The following is a 21,092-nucleotide window of genomic DNA, read 5'->3' on the forward strand; positions in this document are numbered from 1 at the left end:
CATCTGGTTAGAGAGGAGCCAGTACTGCTGGTGGACAGGGACACATCTGGTTAGAGAGGAGCCACCAGTACTGCTGGTGAACAGAGACACATCTGGTTAGAGAGGAGCCACCAGTACTGCTGGTGAACAGGGACACATCTGGTTAGAGAGGAGCCACCAGTACTGCTGGTGAACAGGGACACATCTGGTTAGAGAGGAGCCACCAGTACTGCTGGTGAACAGGGACACATCTGGTTAGAGAGGAGCCAGTACTGCTGGTGGACAGGGACACATCTGGTTAGAGAGGAGCCACCAGTACTGCTGGTGAACAGGGACACATCTGGTTAGAGAGGAGCCACCAGTACTGCTGGTGAACAGGGACACATCTGGTTAGAAAGGAGCCAGTACTGCTGGTGAACAGGGACACATCTGGTTAGAAAGGAGCCAGTACTGCTGGTGAACAGGGACACATCTGGTTAGAAAGGAGCCAGTACTGCTGGTGGACAGGGACACATCTGGTTAGAAAGGAGCCAGTACGCCCGGTGAACAGGGACACATCTGCCTCTGGACAGGGATGCAAACTGGTGATAATTATAATTTTTTTGCCTGAAAACTAAGAAAATGATCAATGCGTTAACCTTAGAGGATAGTGCACTAGCACTAATGGTGCTAAATGGATATCACTAGCACTAACGGTGGTCTAACAATGAAGTTATTTCAACAGCTGCGGAGTTTAGCAGACAGGAAGATTAGTTCACTCATCATGTGACTCATGTCACATCATGTGACTTGGATGAGACTTAGACCCCCTCCCTCCAAATATATTTTTAAAAATTCCAGATCTACAGGATTCACATGGTTGACATATTTTGAGGTAGAATGATTCCTTTCAGATAAAGATGTTAATACATTTCAAATATTAATTTCATTTCAAGCATCATACAGTGTAAATGAGCGATAACAACATTTTGAGAGAGAGTGTGTGTGTGTGTGTGTGTGTGTGTAAACGTGGCCACTCTGGCCTCTTTCACACCGGCAATTCCGTTGGCGATGTCTGGCGAACGATACACTGGTAGGAACGCGGGCTTGTTCGCCAGACAGCGCCAACGTTTCGGAGGTTTCGGTACGCGAACGCGAACCGGCGTTCGGAACTGCCGGTGTGTAAGCACTACCTTGATCTGGTCAAAGATGCCCGTCTCCTCTTCTGTGGTGTGGATATAGAACTGGACAGAGTTCTTCTGCACGTCCTTGATGATCTCCACCAGGCTGCTGAACATCTCCGGCTTCAGCTGGCTGATCAGGCTGCTCATATCTGGGCCAGGGGACGCCAGGGCAGGGTCAGGGGTCAGGCCAGGGTCGGGGGTCAGGCCGGGGTCAGGGGTCAGGCCAGGGGTCACGGCCGAGGCTGCTGGGTCCGGGGTCGAGGCACGGGAGAGGCCTGTGCCCGGGGAAAAACCCGGTATGCGCTCCGATACGGTCTCAGGTACGGCTGGAGAAGCGTCACTCAACAGAGAGACGGAGACGCGGCCGCTCGCAACGCCCAGCGGCCCCGAGGCGGAGCTGAGCTGAGGTACACGGAGCTGGGCCGAGGGGGGGGCAGGGTGGGGGGCCGTGCTCAGGGACGAAGCGGCTAGCTGGGGCTCGGACGGCGGGCTGTGGGGGGTGAAGGAGTCGGGGAAGGGGATGGAGGGCGGAGAGTAGGTGTAGACAGACAGAGGGTCTTGAGAAAGGAGAGGGTGTTCCCCGCTCTCTGTAGTAGTAGTACAAGAAGTGTGCGTAGTGTCGGTTACAAAACCTTGGCCGTTCGATGAAGGCGCGGTGGGTAGTGTGTTGTGTGGCGGGGCGGAGGTGAGCGACGCGTAGTGTGGAGTGGTGGAGTTAAGCGTTGGGTCGCGTGGAGGGGCCGAGGAGTCGCCCGGGGCGGAGCTGTTCCACTGGTCCTCCTGAGTCTCGAGCTCCACGGTGAGGCTCTCCCTCAGGCTGCTGACATAGCCCTGGAGGGGGAGGGAGGAGTTGTGGAAGGTGATGTACTCCGAGAAGGGCAGGAGAGAGAGGTGGACCGGCGCCTGGGGCTGGGGTCTGGGAGGGGGGCAGTAGTGGTGGACACTCTCTCCCCGGAGGAGGGCCAACATCTCGCAGGAGAAGTCACTCAGCTGGTCTTCCACGACACGGGCGACGTCTCGGGGAGGGGGTTGGAGGGGGACAGGGCTGGGGTTGGAGGGAGGGGGTTGGTGTTGGGGGACAGGGCTGGGGTTGGAGGGAGGGGGTTGGTGTTGGGGGACAGGGACAGGGCTGGGGCTGGAGGGAGGGGGTTGGCGGACAGAGTTCGGGGGGGTGGAGGAGGGAGGCAACTCCTCTGGTGGCTCCTCTGTCTCTTTATCTTCCTCCTCCGTTTCTCCCTTTTCTCCACCCTCTTCCTCCAATTCATCTGCTACTAATTCCTCAGCTTCTACACCTTTCTCCATCTCTACTTCCTCAACAACTTCTGCTACTTCCTCAACAACTTCCTCTTCCTCTTCCTCTTCCTCTTCCTGCTGTGCCTCCATGGGGCTGTCCTCAGCTGGTTCAGGTGAAGGGTAGCTGGTGTTGCTTTCTGGGATACTGGGGGAGTCGAGGCCCACAGGGGCCGGAGGGAGGTTGGAGTCTCCCCAGCCCTCCTCTTCCTCTCTCTGGAAGTGAACATCTTCTACTGGAGCTGGAAGACAAGGAGGAAATATTTGACATTACATTTTTGCTATTTAGCAGACGCCAATCGATACATTTGACTAAGCAAGTGAATCCTCAATCCACCAGCCGTAGCAGGAAGAGTAATCTAGCTCAGGCCAGGGGCCATTGGCAGTCGTCGTGATAGAAGAAGAAAGAAATATTTTTCTTTCTACCAGTAACACAATGGCTTAAACAAGAATCAATTCACTCACTCAGGCTGAATAAAAGATGTCTCCACTCTCTTAGTCCAAATGTATAAGACTTATTATCAGACCTGAGGGGTCAGGGTTCACCACCACCTGGCAGGGTCAGGGTTCATCAGTACCTGATGTAACGCCCTCTTCCGTCCTCGTGACGACTTGGCCTGGGGGTTCAGGTAACTGAGTGACCACATGACTCATTTCTCCAGGAACAGCCGGTGGGTGGGTGGGGCTTCTCTCTGGTGGGCTGGGGTAGCTGGTTGCCATGGGGACTTGTATGAAGCGTGGGTCGTGAGGATTGTCCTTCTCACGTTGCCGATACTTCTCTGACCTCAGACCTGACGGAGAAGGAGAGATGTTTTTTTTCTGTATAATTATATTGTATAAAACTTGTTTTTTTTCTTCCTTTCTCCAGCACTGTGACTGCTGATGGACGAGGACTTGTTGTCATCAATGGTTTTAAATTACAATGACTGTTGTATAGTTGATTCACTTACTTGTACCATGTACTTGTCAGTCACTGTGGATAAAAGCATCTGCTATGACTTAAATGTAAAGGTAAAAGACGGAGACGGTAATAGTAGATGAAGTTCAAACGTTTTGTTTTGTTGTCCATTTTAGGGTAAACATTGACATTTGTAATCCGCTTCCATGGCTTACAACAGACACCACCCTGAATTGGGACAACTCCAGTTCTGCCCCTATCTTATTCAGTTGACGTATCTGAGGTAAACCAAAGACATCATGAGCAGTATTGGTTTAACTAGTTATGATGACCGTGTCCAGTACCTGAGATGGGGATGAGGACCCAGGGGATCTCCCGGTCGTCCTCGTCCCCCTGAGAGGCGCTCGCTCTGGGCAGCTCGCTGTGAGAGCTGGGGCTGAAACCCTCCAGGCTGCTCATGCTGCCTGCAGTCTGCTCCTGCACAGAGACACGGGTTGTTGTTACATGCACTCTCTCACACACACACCTACACACCCACCTACACACCCACGTACACACGTACACACGTACACACGTACACACGTACACACGTACACACACACACACACACACTCTCTCACACTCTCACACACACACTCTCACACACACACAACAAAAAGAAAAAGGTCAGAAACCCTACCTCCAGGTAGTCCCGCTTCTCCTGCTGCTTCTTCTCCTCCTCGGACGTCTGTTTGCGGAGGTCGATGTCACAGTTGGTGGGCAGGCCCAGCTTGAACAGCCACGCCTCCGTCTTCTCCTCCCCGCGGCCGGGCCTCTCCTCCCCGCGGCCGGGCCTCTCCTCCCCGCGGCCGGGCCTCTCCTCCCCGCGGCCCGGCCTCTCGTCCCTGACGGCGGACAGGGAGGACGGGCTCTGGCCTTCCTCAGCTGGAGGGAGGGAGGGTGGGAAGCAGGGAGGGAGGGGGGAGGGAAGGAGGGAGGGAGGGAGGGAGGGAGGGAAGGAGGGAGGGAGGGAGGGAGGGAGGGGGGAGGGAAGGAGGGAGGGAGGGAAGGAGGGAGGGAGGGTGGGAGGGAGGGAAGGAGGGAGGGAGGGAGGACCATGATCATTATAAACATTGTTGATAGAGCCATCAAAATATCTATGCACTTAAAATGATATGAAGAATTCCTTACATTTACACTTTCCATTATATCATCAGGCGACATTGGCATACATTTTCACAACTATGCTGACGACACTCGACTCTATATTGCTGTATCTGCTGATGACACAAGCCCAATTGATGAACCCTCCAAAAGTGTATTTTAGACATTCATGATTGGACGGCTCCTTCAGCTCAACCAGGGCAAAACAGAAGTACTCGTCATTGGAGCAGAGGCACTGAGAGAGAAACAGACCTCTACAGTGAAGTCACTGGCACTCCTAGGCACCAGGCCAAAAACCTGGGTGTCATCATAGATTCCAAGTGAATTTAACTTTCGATGCCCACATCAGGAATGTGACCAAACCTGTCTTTTCTCACTTAAAAAACTGTGTCTATTGCCAGAGTGCGTCTACTATTGTAGTGGTCTCCTTTGTGGTCTACCAAAAGAAGCCATAGATCAACTCCAACTTATACAAAATTCAGCTGCTCGTGTTTTAACCAGGACCAGAAGGAGAGCACACATAACACCTGTTTTAAAATCATTCCACTGGCTACCTTAGTTAGTTGTAGAATCGATTTTAAGATTATTTTATTGGTTTACAAAGCACTAAATGGTCTCTCTCCCGTCTACATGTCTGACATCATGTCTGACATCTATTTCGATTTATTTTCAAATTTCAAAGCGTTTCTCCAGTTTCATCCTAGTTCTGCCATCGCAGTCGCTCATTTCTCCAGTTTATGTGCGGATGCATCGGTCAGTGTGTGTAGAGGAAGTTTTCTATAAATCCCCAAATTTGCGTCAGTTACGTACGCCTTCTTTTGTGCGTACGCAACGTTTATAAATGACCCCCCCTGATCTGACCCCCGCCCACCCAATACAGTAAAACCTCACCTGGTCTGAACTCCCCCCTCTCCTGAGAAGCCTTCTTCTGATACTTCAGTATCTTCTCCGCCGCTTCCTGCTCCATCTTCCTCTTCAAGCCCCGGACGTCCTGAACCAGGTTGAGCAGCTGCTGGACCCTCTGAGGTTCCGACGCGGGGCAGGGAGGAACCTCGGGAGGCTGCGGACCCCCGTTGGGCTTGGGGACCTCCGGGGCGGGCTTCTCCGGACTCTCCGGGTCCGAGAGGGAGCTGGCGGAGTCCGGCAGGCTGCAGTGGGCCTCCACCAGCTCCTTGGCCTTGGCCACGGGCACCAGGTAGATGGTGGGGCTGTAGTAGTAGGAGCGCAGGTACCCGTCCATGTTGAGCTTGTGCTGCTTGGGCTTAGGGAAGAGTTTCTCCCGGTCGTCCAGCTTGGCGTCGTACTCGGTCATGGGGAAGGGGCGGACCTTGTTGTCCTTCAGGCCGCTGAGGTAGGCGAGGGCTTGGCGCTCCACCCCGGCGGAGATGTCGGCGGGCGGGTTGCAGGCCACCTTGACCAGGGCGTGGTGCAGGGCGGGGACGAAGCTGTCCAGCCACGGCATGACCGAGTCCAGCGACTCGGAGGGCAAAGGATCCTGGGAGGCCGGGCATCTGGACGCTTCACAGCGAGAGAGAGAGAGAGCAAGGGAGAGAGAAGACAGACAGAAACAGAGACGTTGAAGACTACAATGAAGGAGATCTGAAGACAGCATTTAGACAGTATTTTCTTTTTTATATTAGGTCATAAAGTGACTTGCATCCAACGGTACAGAAAATAGATTTCAGCTTACACAGCTAGCAGAAGGAGATTACAAGATGGTGGAGGGAGACATCAGAGGACAGGATCATTGGAGTACATGGAATGGAATGAGGAATGGTGTCAAAAACATCCTGTATTTGATAGCGTTCCTCATTCCATTGTGTTGCATTACAATGAGGTGTCCTCCGATTTCTACCTTCACCAGCCTCCCCTGACAGCTACATACCAGGGATTGAGATCAATTTCGTTACTATTGTCCATTTCCCGTACAAAAATGTTGGTTCATTCGTAGCATTGTTTAGGAATGTACCCAGACCCTGATGTCTGCTACGTCATGTACTGTAATTACAGAGATGTTGTACTGTTAAATACTGACTGTATTTGGTCACATCCCTGGACTCTGGAAACACAAACAGGGCCTGCAGGCATCTCTTCCACCCAGGTCCTCTTCCTGGAAAGTACAAAAAAAGCAGTTTGTTCACCTCCACAAGGAAAAACAGTTAAGAGTGGGATGACAAATACGTGACAGGGCAGGATTGGACATTGTTAGGATAACATTTTTTTCTATAGTCCTTTTGATCACTTATCAGCACCAGCTGCTTGTTATGATATTACGTTTCTCATCAGTTTTTTGTATTTTTAACGAACACTTATCAGTTTTTGTATTTAACGAGCACCCATCGTTTTTGTACTAACGAGCAATTATCAGCGTCTGCTGCTCTTAGGAATGAGGGAGCTTTCCTAGGGTGGAAGTCTCTGGTGGCCTTGGTGCTTTAAGCCCAGATGCAGAGTCTACCCCCCTAGGAGACATCATAGACACGCCTTGGCACAGACAACAATCACTTTATCGTTTTGATACATCTCGACCTAGGTCACGAACAGATAGAAGGGTTCTGCCGTGACTCATAGTTGGCCAATCAGCGTACTAGGTACGGGGTACGCCCAAGCCCATTTGGGTATATATATACCGTATTTTCCGGACTATAAGTCGCACCCGAGTATAAGTCGCAGCAGGTCAAAAATGGGTCATGAAGAGGAAAAAAACACATATAAGTCGCACTGGACTATAAGTCGCATGGTTCAAGGGAACGGGCTTGGCGGAATCAGCGGGGAAAGAAGACCCTGTTGAGCTTGACTCTAGTCTGGCACTGTGAAGAGACATGAGAGGATTTGTAAGCCCAGGAAGGACATAATTCACGTTAAAACTTCTTCTGAAAGGTTAGAAATACTTAAATTATCGAGTGTAAAGCCAGGGCTAGCTAGCGCGTTGCTAACGAAGGTTAGCAAAATGGCGTCGCGGGAGCAAGCAAACAGGATGGAACAGCCTCTGAAAGGTAATAAATGACTTTAATATCGTGTATAACGTTCATAATAGCGTGTATAACGTTCATAATATAGTGCTTAATGTCCACATTGTCGAGTGTAACGACTATTTATCGTGTATAAGGCCATGACAAAGATAGCTTGGTGAAAAACGGAAGTAGTTAGGATGAAGGGCGGCCTACAAACAATGCAACATTGAACAGCCTCTGAAAGGTAATAAATGACTTTAATATCGTGTATAACGTTCATAATATCGTGTATAAGGTCCATAATATCATGTTTAATGTCCACATTGTCGTGTTTAATGTCCACATTGTCGAGTATAATGGCTATTCTATCGCGTATGTGGCGCTAGCGGAAGTAGCAAAATAGCCTCGCGGGGGTAACTTAGCAACATAGAACAGTCTGGAAGGAATAAATGACTTTAATATCGTTTATAACGTCCATAACATTGTGTATAAGGTCCATAACATCATGTTTAATGTCCACATTGTCGTGTTTAATGTCCACATTGTCAAGTATAATGGCTATTCTATCGTGTATGAGGCGCTAGCGGAAGTTACTCCTTGGTTCATGTCAGTCAGAGATTACCGTATGTCAGTTCATGTCAGTCAGAGATTATGAATTATTGATATATAAGTCGCACCTGACTATAAGTCGCAGGACCAGCCAAAGTATGAAAAAAACCGCGACTTATAGTCCGGAAAATACGGTATATGCAATGTAACTTGAGAAATCAGGCACTCTTTTGGCGGTTTTCCATCAGCGGCCCGGATCGCTTCGGGTCGGGTCGCTTCGGCCCGCTTTTGCACAGTTCTGGTTTTCCACTATACACAACAGACCAGGAACGAGTAGGAGGAGTAGGAGATAGTAGGCGGAGTTACGCGTCATAACAGCGCGCCATGGTGGTGACGTATATTTTCACGAGACACAACACAGCCACAACAACAGCGACATGGAGGAACTTGAAGCTATCGTATGCCTTTCCCTCGGCATGTGGTATATTATTAACCGTGGTTTTTTGGAGAGAAAGAGAAAGAGAGAGAGAAAGCTATGTACACATAATAAAGTCATGTTTTTTTAACCCTTAAAACCACTGCCTTCACTTGTCTGCTTTATGAACTGTAGTATCATTGTGTGCCGTGTTATTCACGGACAAACACGGTGCCCTTTGCAGGTTAATAACTGTGATCTACCGTGGGTTAGGATAACAATTCAAACGTGTCCGGATAGGGGAGAGGACAGGGAATCCAAAACCATTTGAATGGTGTCGATACGACACTGTTATCACAGTTGACACAGCGCGGAGCTGTGGTAGAAATTGGCTCTCCCCCCGCTGATATCCTCCATAGGGTTGGGTACCGTTTAGGTTTTATCCGGTACCGGTACCTAACCGATACTTTAAAAACGGTACCGGTACCAAAACGGTACTTAATTCGGTACTTTAGATTTTTTTAAATGACATATATATATATATATATATAATAATAACACGGTCGACAACATTAAACAGCTTTTCACTTTTTTATTGCTGAGGCACAATATATATTAGTTAAATATACACTCAAATTAAAATAAATGAAAATAAAACTCCTGAGCCTTGGGGTGCCTATCGTTCTAAACCCTATCGTTCTAAACTCGCTCTGAGAGCCTCGCAGCGCACACTGGGCCCGACGTCATAAGGGGAGCAAGTCATTTGATTGGACAGATGCATTCCACGAGTGGTGATCAGAATTCCAGAACGAGTTTACGGAACGCACCCATAAGTCGAGCGTCGCGTTATGCCAACCCGCTAGCGGAAGTTGCTATTAGCAACCTTCTCGTTATCCTTCCGTACTCGCTGCTTTCACTGAGTGGAAATTTAACAGGCGATGTGACGTCACGAGTCACCAGTTGACACCGGAGCGAGATAGAAAAGTACCGAAATGAGGCACCGAAATCTCCTTTGCGATTCGGTACGGGTACATACCGAATGTAAAGTAACCGGTACCTACCGGTACCGATTTTCGGTACCCAACCCTAATCCTCCATGACGTGCTGCTGCTTAGAGCAGCGGTGAACTCCCGGTTCATTGAGTTTAAGGTTAAAAGCATAACTTCTCGGGGTGTCAGCGCGGTGGTTAAGGGCTCAAAATGACCGTATACCGATGGTGAAGTTAGCAAAGGAGTATTGTGTTTGTACCACCTCCACAGCCGGTGTTATTCACGGGCAAAGACGGTAAACGGAGGCACCCTTTGCGGGTTAATAACTTCGGTTTACCGTGGGTTAGGATAACAATTCAAACGTGTCCGGATAGGGGAGAGGACAGGGAATCCAAAACCATTTGAATGGTGTCGATCCTACACTCCTATCACCATCGACACAGCGCGGAGCGAATTCCCTGTTAAAACGATTCTCTAGCCCCGCGGTGGTGTAGCGGTCTAAGCACTGGCCACTAGTGCATGCTGCCCACCGGGGACTGGGTTCGAATCCCAGCTCGCCAGATCCGGATATGGCTGGGGCACACACGGGGAGCGGCATATTGGGCGGCCGCTCCCGAGGGCGGTATAGGAGTATTTCCGGACAAGGATCCGTCGCGCAACAGCGCCCCCAGGGTGCCGGAATAACAGGTGCTGGGCTCGAGGAGCCAGTCAGCTAGTCTGCCTGGCGGCCTCTTCTGGGACTGCCGGCCACGGGGTCGTGCGGCGGATCCTTCGCAATAGGCAGGGGATAATTGGATGCTAGGTTGGGTTCAATTGGCTACCAAATTGGGTGAAAAAAAGGGATAAAATCATAAATAAAAAAAAATAAAAATCTCTCCCCCCGCTGTCAACGGGAGTTTCAACCAGCAGGCGCGGTGCTGCAGGCAGCAGCGGGTGAACTCCCGGTTCATTGAGTTTACGGTTAAAAGCATAACTTCTCGGGGTGTCAGCGCGGTGGTTAAGGGCTCAAAATGACCGTATATACCGATGGTGAAGTTAGCAAAGGAGTATTGTGTTTCTACCACATTCACAGCCGGTGTTATTCACGGGCAAAGACGGTGCATAATAGCGATTTTTGTGTTGTGCTTGTTGTAAATAAAAGTTCTATGATGCATTGAAATGACATTAAACTAAGATAATACGATGGTCAGCATAATTTTTCGAATCTTTATTAATAAGCTATTACAGAAACTGTAGTGACATTTTCCAAGAGCGAATGTGGTATTTAAAGATGGCGGTTAGCGAAGAAATCTATGAACATGGGATGACGATTTCCATTGACCAATCAACGGTGTGCAGCGTCACACGTCACACGCAGCCTGGCAAAAAGGTTCCGGGTCTAAATTTGGTTCCTGGTTAAGAAGGGTAGCTAAAGAAGCGACCCGAACCGAGCCGAGGCGACCCGGGCCGACAAATGGAAAAGCGCCAAAGAAGCAGGCCAGCCCGGGTCGACCCGGGCTGGCCCTGTAATGGAAAAGGGGCTTTTCTGAGATGAGAGTCCAGCTCTGCAGCACTGCTTTGTAACTCTACCAATAGAGAACATCTCCTCCGTCTTTCTTGGAGCCGCTCAACAAAAGAACTGGGGGTCGGACAACGTACTGATGGGGGTCGCCATCTGGACCGAGGACAGCAGGAAGAAGAAGGCCCTGTCAGTCAGGGGGTAGACGAGAACCTGCACAGCGAAGGAGACGTGGTCAGATTAGTCTGGGATTGTCCCGTTTAGGAGAGACAGACAGACAGACAATCAAGCAGAGACAGACACAGATGCATAACAGCTACCTAGCACAGACAGCTACCTAGCACAGACAGCTACCTAGCACAGGTAACTACCTAGCACAGACAGCTACCTAGCACAGACAGCTACCTAGCACAGGTAACTACCTAGCACAGACAGCTACCTAGCACAGACAGCTACCTAGCACAGACAGCTACCTAGCACAGACAGCTACCTAGCACAGACAGCTACCTAGTAGGGGTGGGCAAACGATCAAAACATTTTGTTCGATAATGGTAACGAATTAACGATCAATTACCGATTAATCAATAAGGTTTTTTTTCATTAAAAAAATAAAATAAAATAAAAAAACTAGGGCAGAAATAACAAACATGTTTTCCTTGGGAAAAAAACTTTATTTGTGTTGCTATTGCAGAATTGCACAATGCACACATTCATTCATTCACATTAACTAGACACTACAGTCAGATAACAATCCTCTTAAACAAGGCAGTGAGTAGCCTAAATTGTTTAACTTAAAAACACATTTTACATTATAAATAAAAATATAGAAAATAAGTAACTCACCATAGGAGCAGTAAAAAAACAGTTACTCACAAATAGGAGGATGACTGAAAACGAGGTCGCCTTTCAGATCAAAATGCTCCCAAACCAAGCTTCGTTTCGCTCGCTTCGCCATTTTCCAAGCAGTGTGTGTTTTACCGCACAGCTGATTAATCAATTGAACATGCAAGGTGCCTTTCAGGAAGTAGTGGAGATCGCGCACCTATTACTGGAGGTCAGGTTACACTAACGTACGGGAACTTCCGTCATGCCATACTGCGTTGTGAAATTCAATGCGAAGGCAAATGCAAAGTTCATTTCTCACACACAACGTGGACAAACTAATTTCCATTATTAGTATTATTACTAAAAAATAAATAAATAAATAAAAAATATTAACGATTATCGAGCAAAATATTTTGTGATCGACCAAGACCTTATCGATCAATTAATCGATCATCGATCATCGATGCCCACCCCTACTACCTAGCACAGGTAACTACCTAGCACAGGTAACTACCTAGCACAGACAGCTACCTAGCACAGACAGCTACCTAGCACAGACAGCTACCTAGCACAGACAGCTACCTAGCACAGGTAACTACCTAGCACAGACAGCTACCTAGCACAGACAGCTACCTAGCACAGACAGCTACCTAGCACAGACAGCTACCCACCACAGACAGCGACCCAGCACAGACAGCTACCCACCACTTTGTGTGTTTCCAGGTCGCCCAGCAGCGCAGCGAGGTTGTCCCCAGACTTGGCCTTCTCCACCACCTCCAGCAGACTGCAGTTCAGCCCGTTCTTCAACACTGGAAGGCAAGAACACTGAAGACATCAGCAGGCTGGCATCACAGACAGTCACCCAGCAGACTGGCATCAATCACAGACAGTCACACAGGAGACTGGCATCACTCACAGACAGTCACACAGGAGACTGGCATCAATCACAGACAGTCACACAGGAGACTGGCATCACTCACAGACAGTCACACAGGAGACTGGCATCACTCACAGACAGTCACACAGGAGACTGGCATCACTCACAGACAGTCACACAGGAGACTGGCATCACTCACAGACAGTCACACAGGAGACTGGCATCAATCACAGACAGTCACACAGCACACTGGCATCACAGACAGGGTTAGGGTCATACAAGCTAACGACAGCAAACACAGATCTGGGGGTGGGGCTTAGATGTACATGTACACTGTTGACCAGTACTCCCGCTGGTCCATCTGACCTCACCTTCATGGCCGACCGGGGAAGCCACTCCTGGACACTGACTTTAACTGTTTGCCTGTGTATGTATGGTCACGGTGAAACCCTATCTGGTGAGAAATGACCTCACCTTCATGGCTGCCCATTTACATTGATTTAACATCATGCAACATCGGTGTATGGTGAGACCCTCTCCAGGGGGGTCAGTCTGACCTCACCTTCATGGCTGCCTGCGTAGAGGTTCCAGGAGAACAGCGCAGAGGGCATCTTCTGGACCACCTTGTCCAGGGCCATCGTCCAGCGCAGGTCCAGCTTCTCCGGCCTGACAAACACAGGAGGAAGGTAAACCAACGTCCTAGGTCCGTTAGATGTATGGCCTGCAGCTAGGGGTGTAACGGATCACCTAACTCACGGATCGGATCGTGTCACGGTTTTTGAGTCACGGATCGGATCATTTTTCGGATCAACACAATTTTTTTTTGTTTTTATAAAAACTGCTTTTTCCTTGAATTCTGTAAAAACACCACTTTTACTATGTGACAAAAACCAACAACATTCAAGATGTCAAAACTGGTTATATATATATATATACACATACATATACATACATATATATATAATATATATATAACATATTCTACACTCAAACATTACATAATTATACTGAAATACACTCAATTTAAATGATAGGAGAGAGGGAGGAGGCGCCTGGTTGCAGCAGTGAATCACTGGGCTCTTTAAAGCAGATGAATAAACATGTTTTATGCCACTTTTAACTAAATAATAAAGTGAACCCTTATTTTGAACATGGTATGAAAAAAATGCCTACATTATCAGAAGTTGTCGAGCTACCTTTTTCGTGCCTCCCGTCATAGTTGACAGAGAAGCCAAAGTGCTCCCATACATGGGATTTAAATGACGAGGGAGGCATTTCGAGTTCTTCTCCGCCGAACAACGTAACATGATACACTTGGGCCGCGTTCGTAAATTCGCTTTGAGAGCGCCGGAGCGCACACTGGGTCCGACGTCATAAAGGGACCAAGTAATTTGATTGGACAAGAGGCGTTCCTTGAACGCTGATCAGATTCCAGAGCGGATTTACGAACGCAGCCTTGTTGTTGTGGATTCCCAGCTTCACGTGTAGTGAGCAAACAACGGATTATTTTTCTTTCGCATTATCAACCTATCATTGCGCTTTAGAGTAAAACAAAGCCCGCAACTGTCGCGTCTATCTTTTCATGGCAACTCTACATTGTGATTTACAAGAGATATTAAGTAAGATATTAAGTAATATTATTACTTGTTAACAGTGATACAGTATATAGGTTTGCTTCTCTGTCCACTTTATCCAAGCTAGACCCCCTGTATCATTCGGTTCTAAGATACATCACCAATAGTGCCTTCAGGACCCATCATTGTACACTGTATAGTCTGGTTGGATGGCCATCTCTTTCTGTCAGAAGGCTCCAACACTGGTACACTCTTGTGTTTAAAATCATCTCTGGCTTCTTACCGAATTATCTGGGCCTGAAGTTCATCCCTATACCGAGTGGCTCGGGTCTCAGGTCTCGTAGATGGCTACAATACAAGGTGCCACTTATCATGAACAATGTTGGAAGGGCAAGCTTGTCTTATTATGGCCCTTGGTCTTGGAATGACCTACAGACTACTTTTAAATTAGAGGCCCTTATTTCCATAAGTATCTTCAAGCGTAGATTAAAGGATGTAGTCACCGCTCGCTGTACCTGCTTTGGTTAGACTTCTCAATGTTTTAATCACCTTGTAAATACCCCTACCATTGTTTGTCTATTGTATTGTTGCCACTGTCTTATGTCCTGTCTTGTTATCTGAACTGTTTTTTAAGCTACTATTTTGACCCTGTCTTGGCCAGGTCTCTCTTGTAAAAGAGGTTTTAATCTCAATGTGACTTCCTGGTAAAATAAAGGTAAATAAAAAATAAAATTAAAATAAAATAAAATAATTTGCAATTGATCCGCGGTACACACGCGTTCCGAACCGTGGAGGGCGATCCGAACGGATCACGGAATTTCCGTGATCCGTTACACCCCTACCTGCAGCTAAGAGGGCTTTACTGTAAATACAGTGACTTTTAAAAATATGTTTTTAGGGCATTCATTGCTTGCTTTATTAGGATAGAGACAGTAGAGATTGACAGGAAGGATGCAGGATATATTGATGGCCGGAATCGAACCAGGGACCTTGCAATGATACAGTATATGCGCCTTAGTGTGCTACACCACTTGCGCGCTGTGACTCTCATTAACACAGTTGAGTGTGACTTCTGTTATGGATTAATTCTAGGGATGTCCCGATCCGATACTGATATCGGATATCGCCGCGATATTGGACCTGAATGCGGGATCGCGGATCGCACCAGAAAAAAAAAGGCTCCGATCCGCGCTCTCGATCTGGTGTCACTCAAGTGACGACAACAGTAGTAGCCAGAGGTCACGTGCATGACCAGGGCTCGATAGTGTGACTGTTTTGGTCGCATTTGCGAGTGAATATATTTCTGTGCGACTTGGAAATACATTCAATCGCACCAGTGCGACTAAGAGACTGCTGAACTGTCATGCGCAGTCAAACTTATGTGTATAAGCGATGAGGGAATTAAAAGAGTGAACAGAAACGCGTGTCACAGAAATGCTTCACGCGAGTCCTATATGCGCTTAAAATGCGCATAATGGTTACAGCTCTCATAGTTCGTAGCGCTGTGTGCTTCCGGTTTCATTACAAAGAGGTTAACCCTATATGTGCCTGACATCTAACAACATTCAAATGACTCTAACATATTTTTTCGGATTTCAATGTATGACACGTCATTTGAAAGCTTATGATCCGTAGTTCCAATCCACAACACGTCGCATTTGTTGCTTTAATAAAGGCTGGCAGTCTTTAATTTAACTGTTGTTGGTGTGGACTATATACTGGGGAGGTATTTGTTATTATTCAGGGGTCAAAAAATGTATACAAATATCGGATCGGTATCGGTATCGCAGATACCCGAAGCCCAGGTATCGGTATCGGTAGTGAAAAAGTGGGATCGGGACATCCCTAATTAATTCATTTAGAATTCATTTATATAGGTAAATCCCATTCTATGGTAAAGTCTATCTTTTAGAAGAGAGACCAGATCCAAAGGCTGTAGCAAACAATCTCAAATGATCATATCAATCCTTTCAGAATACCATTCTTAAGGAGGGAAGGAGGGAGGGAGAGAGGGAGGGAGGAAGGAAGAAACTCACAGTTTGAAGGGCAGGAAGGGTGGTGAGAAGGACTGGAGACACACTTGGTAGTGGACTCTGCCCCCGCTCACCAAGTCCCCACTCCACACCACGTAGCTACTCCTGCCTGTCACACACACAGACACAGACGCAGACGCAGACACAGACGCAGACGCAGACACAGACACACAGACACACACATACAGGTTGGGCTGCATATATACTGTGTATTTTGAAAATAGCAACGGTGTCAGCACAGTGACACACAGGTCAAGAACATGGGACATGCATTACCTTTACTCCCCTCAGAGGTTTGGCTGTTCGACCTGCAAGAAGAGAAAAACTGTTTGTTGATGGAGTGACATTGGAACAGCCTCAGAGCAGCATTTCCTCACACTTGATGAAGGGTTAAGTTAACACTTCTGGTTAGGGCTGCAACTAACGATTATTTTGATTATCGATTAATCCACCGATTATTTTGTCGATTAATCGATTAATCGGATACAACAAAAGCGGGGGGGAAAGCTTTTTTTTTATTTTTTTATTTCTTTTGCAAATTTTATTTTATGTTTTCTAAATCAGCCAGGCCTATACATATACATGTACAAAATGAATAAGTATTAATAAAAAATATAAAATAATATAAATAAAAAAGGCTTTGCTACATCAAATCGGTTTAACAACAGGCCATGGACTATGGCGGTAGATTGTTTCAATAAAGTAGTTGAACTCTAGCTCAATACATGCATTGTTTTAGGTAATAACTTTGCTTAATGTAAAGGTCAGTAACCCAAAGTGCAATATAGGCTACAGACAAGACACTAATGTTTTTATATAACAGATATGCTCCAAAACAATGCAATGTGTCCTCTCACTCCATACAATAGGCTAGGCGACAGTCAGTGCCTCACTCTAACTCACGGGTAGCTTGGTAGGCTACCACTAGCTAGCCTTTAGCTTATCACCTCTGCTCTACCACTGACGTTAGCCAGCTAGCTAAATACACTTGTCATGCAATATTGAATTCATGAATGCGAGCAAACACTCACTGGCTATCGCATTACATTACAGTCATTTAGCTGACGCTTCGCCAGAACTCACACTAACGCATTTGCATGGAGAGCAGGAGACCATGGAAGGGCTGAGCCCAGCAGGACTTGTATAATAAAACAATAGGAAGTTAGCTGTAACCCTCCTCTATAGAAACATAGTTAGTGTAACCCTCCTCTATAGAAACATAGTTAGTGTAACCCTCCTCTATAGAAACATAGTTACTGCTCTGGTTCTCAGCACAGCTACGCAGACTACAGCTGGACGAGCAGCATAGTGACAGTCAGCTAGCGGCAGCAGCGAGCTAACCCTGCTAGCTAACTCACTAGCATGTCCTGACAGCAGACAGTCATAGGACAGTCATAGGTTCTGCCCTTTCCGGCCATAGGTAGCGCTATGATTCGCTATGATTCGCGATGCCTACACCGGCCGCAAGACAGCGTGGCGTGCGTCAACAGGAAGTAGGTTTGTTATGGAAACAAATCCCGGAAAAAAAAAAAAAAAAAAAAAAAACGACGAATCAATAATGGCATTCGTCGCCAACGAATTTCGTTATCGATTATTATCGATTTAATCGATTCGTTGTTGCAGCCCTACTTCTGGTCCATCCCATTATTAAACCTGCTTTTTCTATCCGTCTCTTATTGGTAAATCAATACGTAAGCCATTGTTTAAAGAAACACAGACAGGAGCTTGGTTCCACAAATTAGCATTTTTTTCTGGAGAATCATGTTCAATTCTTGAAAGGTCTCGACAACAGTGTAAAGTGACTGTAGTTATAATACAGTTTCTCTACTGTTCTTCTAGCATTGTGACTGCCGATGGCCCCTGGTCCTGACATAGATTTGTTTTTCTTATCATGACTGATGATTCACTCACTTAGACAAATGTACTTTGTTGTAAGTCGCTTTGGATAAAGGCGTCTGCTAAAAGTCTCAAATGTAAAAAAAAATGTTTTACCTTAACGGAGCTAGAGGTTTGGTCTGGAGAAGAGCGTCTTTGCTTTTGAACTGGAAGGAGACCACGGCGTACGGACACACGTGCCTTGGCCGCGCGCGGAGCTCGTCAAAGGAATACTCGTAGAAGTATTGCTGCAGGAACGAGGGCAGAGAGAGGACAAGAGGACAGCGTGAAGGTGCTGTAAGGTGGTAAACATCAAGAGAAGGATGCTTGAACACACTCTCACTGGCGGCAGCAGCTAGCCTAGGGGTTGGAGAGGCAGCTAGCCTAGGGGTTGGGAGAGGCAGCTAGCCTAGGGGTTGGAGAGGCAGCTAGCCTAGGGGTTGGAGAGGCAGCTAGCCTAGGGGTTGGAGAGGCAGCTAGCCTAGGGGTTGGAGAGGCAGCTAGCCTAGGGGTTGGATAGGCAGCTAGCCTAGGGGTTGGAGGAGAGGCAGCTAGCCTAGGGGTTGGAGAGGCAGCTAGCCTAGGGGTTGGAGAGGCAGCTAGCCTAGGGGTTGGATAGGCAGCTAGCCTAGGGGTTGGATAGGCAGCTAGCCTAGGGGTTGGAGGAGAGGCAGCTAGCCTAGGGGTTGGATAGGCAGCTAGCCTAGGGGTTGGAGGAGAGGCAGCTAGCCTAGGGGTTGGAGAGGCAGCTAGCCTAGGGGTTGGATAGGCAGCTAGCCTAGGGGTTGGATAGGCAGCTAGCCTAGGGGTTGGATAGGCAGCTAGCCTAGGGGTTGGATAGGCAGCTAGCCTAGGGGTTGGAGAGGCAGCTAGCCTAGGGGTTGGATAGGCAGCTAGCCTAGGGGTTGGAGGAGAGGCAGCTAGCCTAGGGGTTGGATAGGCAGCTAGCCTAGGGGTTGGAGAGGCAGCTAGCCTAGGGGTTGGAGAGGCAGCTAGCCTAGGGGTTGGAGTGGACGGCCGGCCGGCGGTAGGTCGCTGGTTCGATCCCCACCCCAGGATGGAGCTGGATGTGAGGTGGATGTGAGCTGGTGACTGGAGGGTTGCTGGCGTCATATCTAAGGTGCTCACCACTGCCTTTGTGCCCTGGAACAAAGCACTGCTCCATGGGCTTAACCCCTAACTTCTCCCTGGGGGGAGACGTGTGCACAAACTACATTTTGTTGTCTTAGTACTTAAAAAATACTTAGCATACTTATCATTCCACACTGAACTCGCCGTTCAGCTGTAGTGAAATGTAAAACCTTCCACTCCACAGTAACAAGGTTGTTTACCTGACGTTATTTACCTGTGTGAGCTCGTAGGACTTGAAGGAGGTGAGGGACGTCACTTTGCTGGCGTTCTTGGAAAAATGGCTGTCGAACTTGGGCGTGGGGTCTAGAAGGTTCTTGGACATGTTCTCGTATATGCTTTTAACTCTACCCTGTGGGAGGCGCACAGACACACAGACACACACACGGACGGACACACACAGTTTGAATGTGTTCATTTGGAGATCTGCTTCACACTGTTAACACATTTCAGAAACCAGACAATACGTTTATCAATGGTGAGTTGCCTCACTGTGTTTTATCAATGATGAAGTGATGGATGGAGACTTTGTTTACCTTAATAACTTTAAATATCACAATCTCTCCTGTGACTCCTGGGTTAAAAGAGTTGATCTGTAGTAAATCTGAGTATTTAGACAAGTAGACACCTAGGAGACAAAATGGAAGCATTACATGACATTACAAGTTCAAAGATCAGATTAGATTAGATTCAACTTTATTGTACATAAGTACTAAGGCAATGAAATGTAGTTTGGTATCTAACCAGATGTGTAAACGCAAGTGCAAAAGACATGATAATGTAGACAGTACATGGTATTACAGTATACGGTATTACAGTGAATATAAATAAATGAAAAATAAAAGGTTCATATACATGTGATGAATATCAACATGATATGTACAGTTATGATATGTGTGTGTATATATATATATGTATATATATGTACAGAATGATATGTACAGAACAAGGGCAATAGGTCTTGAGGTATGTGACATGTAAGATGTAGAATTAGAGACCAATATAATAAATAAGACGTGTGCAAACAAGCAGTAGTGCAAAAGCTAAATTAAAGGGTTGTTCAAATGACAGCAACTCCTTATCACTTTTGTGGACGTTCGTCTAATACATTCCATTGCCTTTACATGGAATTAACCACGTTGCTTATGCTGCTATAAAGCACAACTACCGGTAGTTCAAACCAATGACTTAAATACAGACAGACCGGTGGTCTTTTCAGACGCTTACCAACATTACCAGCTGTTTCCAGTATTGGCTGGGTAACATTGGCTATGTTGGCCATGCTTCAGCAGCAGATGGCGTGTGGGTGGTTCGAACACCTGAGCCGGCCAGGTGTGCTGTCTGCTCTGAGGTGAACATATGGGCCTTTGTCTTCAGCTCAGGAGAGTAATTATGCTCCATGGCGTGTAGGCTAGGGACTAGTAGGCTAGGGTCTGCTGTGTGACTAGTGTCTGCTGTGTAAATAGTGTCTGCTGTGTGACTAGTGTCTGCTGTGTGACTAGGGTCTGCTGTGTGACTAGTGTCTGCTGTGTGACTAGTATCTGCTGTGTGACTAGTGGACTAGGGACTAGAGTAGGCTACTGTCTGCTTCATGACTAGTAGGCTAGTGTCTGCTTCATGACTAGTAGGCTAGTGTCTGCTTCATGACTAGTAGGCTAGTGTCCGCTTCATGACTAGAAGGCTAGTGTCTGCTTCATGACTAGTAGGCTAGTGTCTGCTTCATGACTAGTAGGCTAGTGTCCGCTTCATGACTAGAAGGCTAGTGTCTGCTTCATGACTAGTAGGCTAGTGTCCGCTTCATGACTAGTAGGCTAGTGTCTGCTTCACGACTAGTAGGCTAGTGTCTGCTTCATGACTAGAAGGCTAGTGTCTGCTTCGCTGCAGACAAGGGCCTTGATGCTTGTC

At 47.5% G+C, this 21,092-nt stretch overlaps 1 protein-coding gene across 1 annotated transcript in view; it reads right to left on the reverse strand.

Moving 5' to 3' along the window:
- tasora (transcription activation suppressor a) overlaps window positions 1-21,092 on the reverse strand; it is a gene marked incomplete at both ends in the record, with an annotated part of 32,444 nt that overhangs the window by 4,573 nt on the left and 6,779 nt on the right. Inside the window, 13 exons of the mRNA XM_080545833.1 lie at window positions 1,152-2,158; window positions 2,435-2,674; window positions 3,011-3,223; window positions 3,675-3,807; window positions 4,010-4,254; window positions 5,365-5,991; window positions 11,016-11,088; window positions 12,406-12,509; window positions 13,140-13,243; window positions 16,188-16,289; window positions 18,177-18,307; window positions 19,405-19,539; window positions 19,724-19,815. Coding sequence (XP_080401959.1) covers window positions 1,152-2,158; window positions 2,435-2,674; window positions 3,011-3,223; window positions 3,675-3,807; window positions 4,010-4,254; window positions 5,365-5,991; window positions 11,016-11,088; window positions 12,406-12,509; window positions 13,140-13,243; window positions 16,188-16,289; window positions 18,177-18,307; window positions 19,405-19,539; window positions 19,724-19,815 — 3,206 coding nt within the window. The remainder of the gene's footprint in view (window positions 1-1,151; window positions 2,159-2,434; window positions 2,675-3,010; window positions 3,224-3,674; window positions 3,808-4,009; window positions 4,255-5,364; window positions 5,992-11,015; window positions 11,089-12,405; window positions 12,510-13,139; window positions 13,244-16,187; window positions 16,290-18,176; window positions 18,308-19,404; window positions 19,540-19,723; window positions 19,816-21,092) is intronic.

Source organism: Nansenia antarctica, assembly GCF_963989245.1.
Source record: "Nansenia antarctica genome assembly, chromosome: 15".
In the NCBI taxonomy this organism is placed as follows: domain Eukaryota; kingdom Metazoa; phylum Chordata; class Actinopteri; order Argentiniformes; family Microstomatidae; genus Nansenia; species Nansenia antarctica.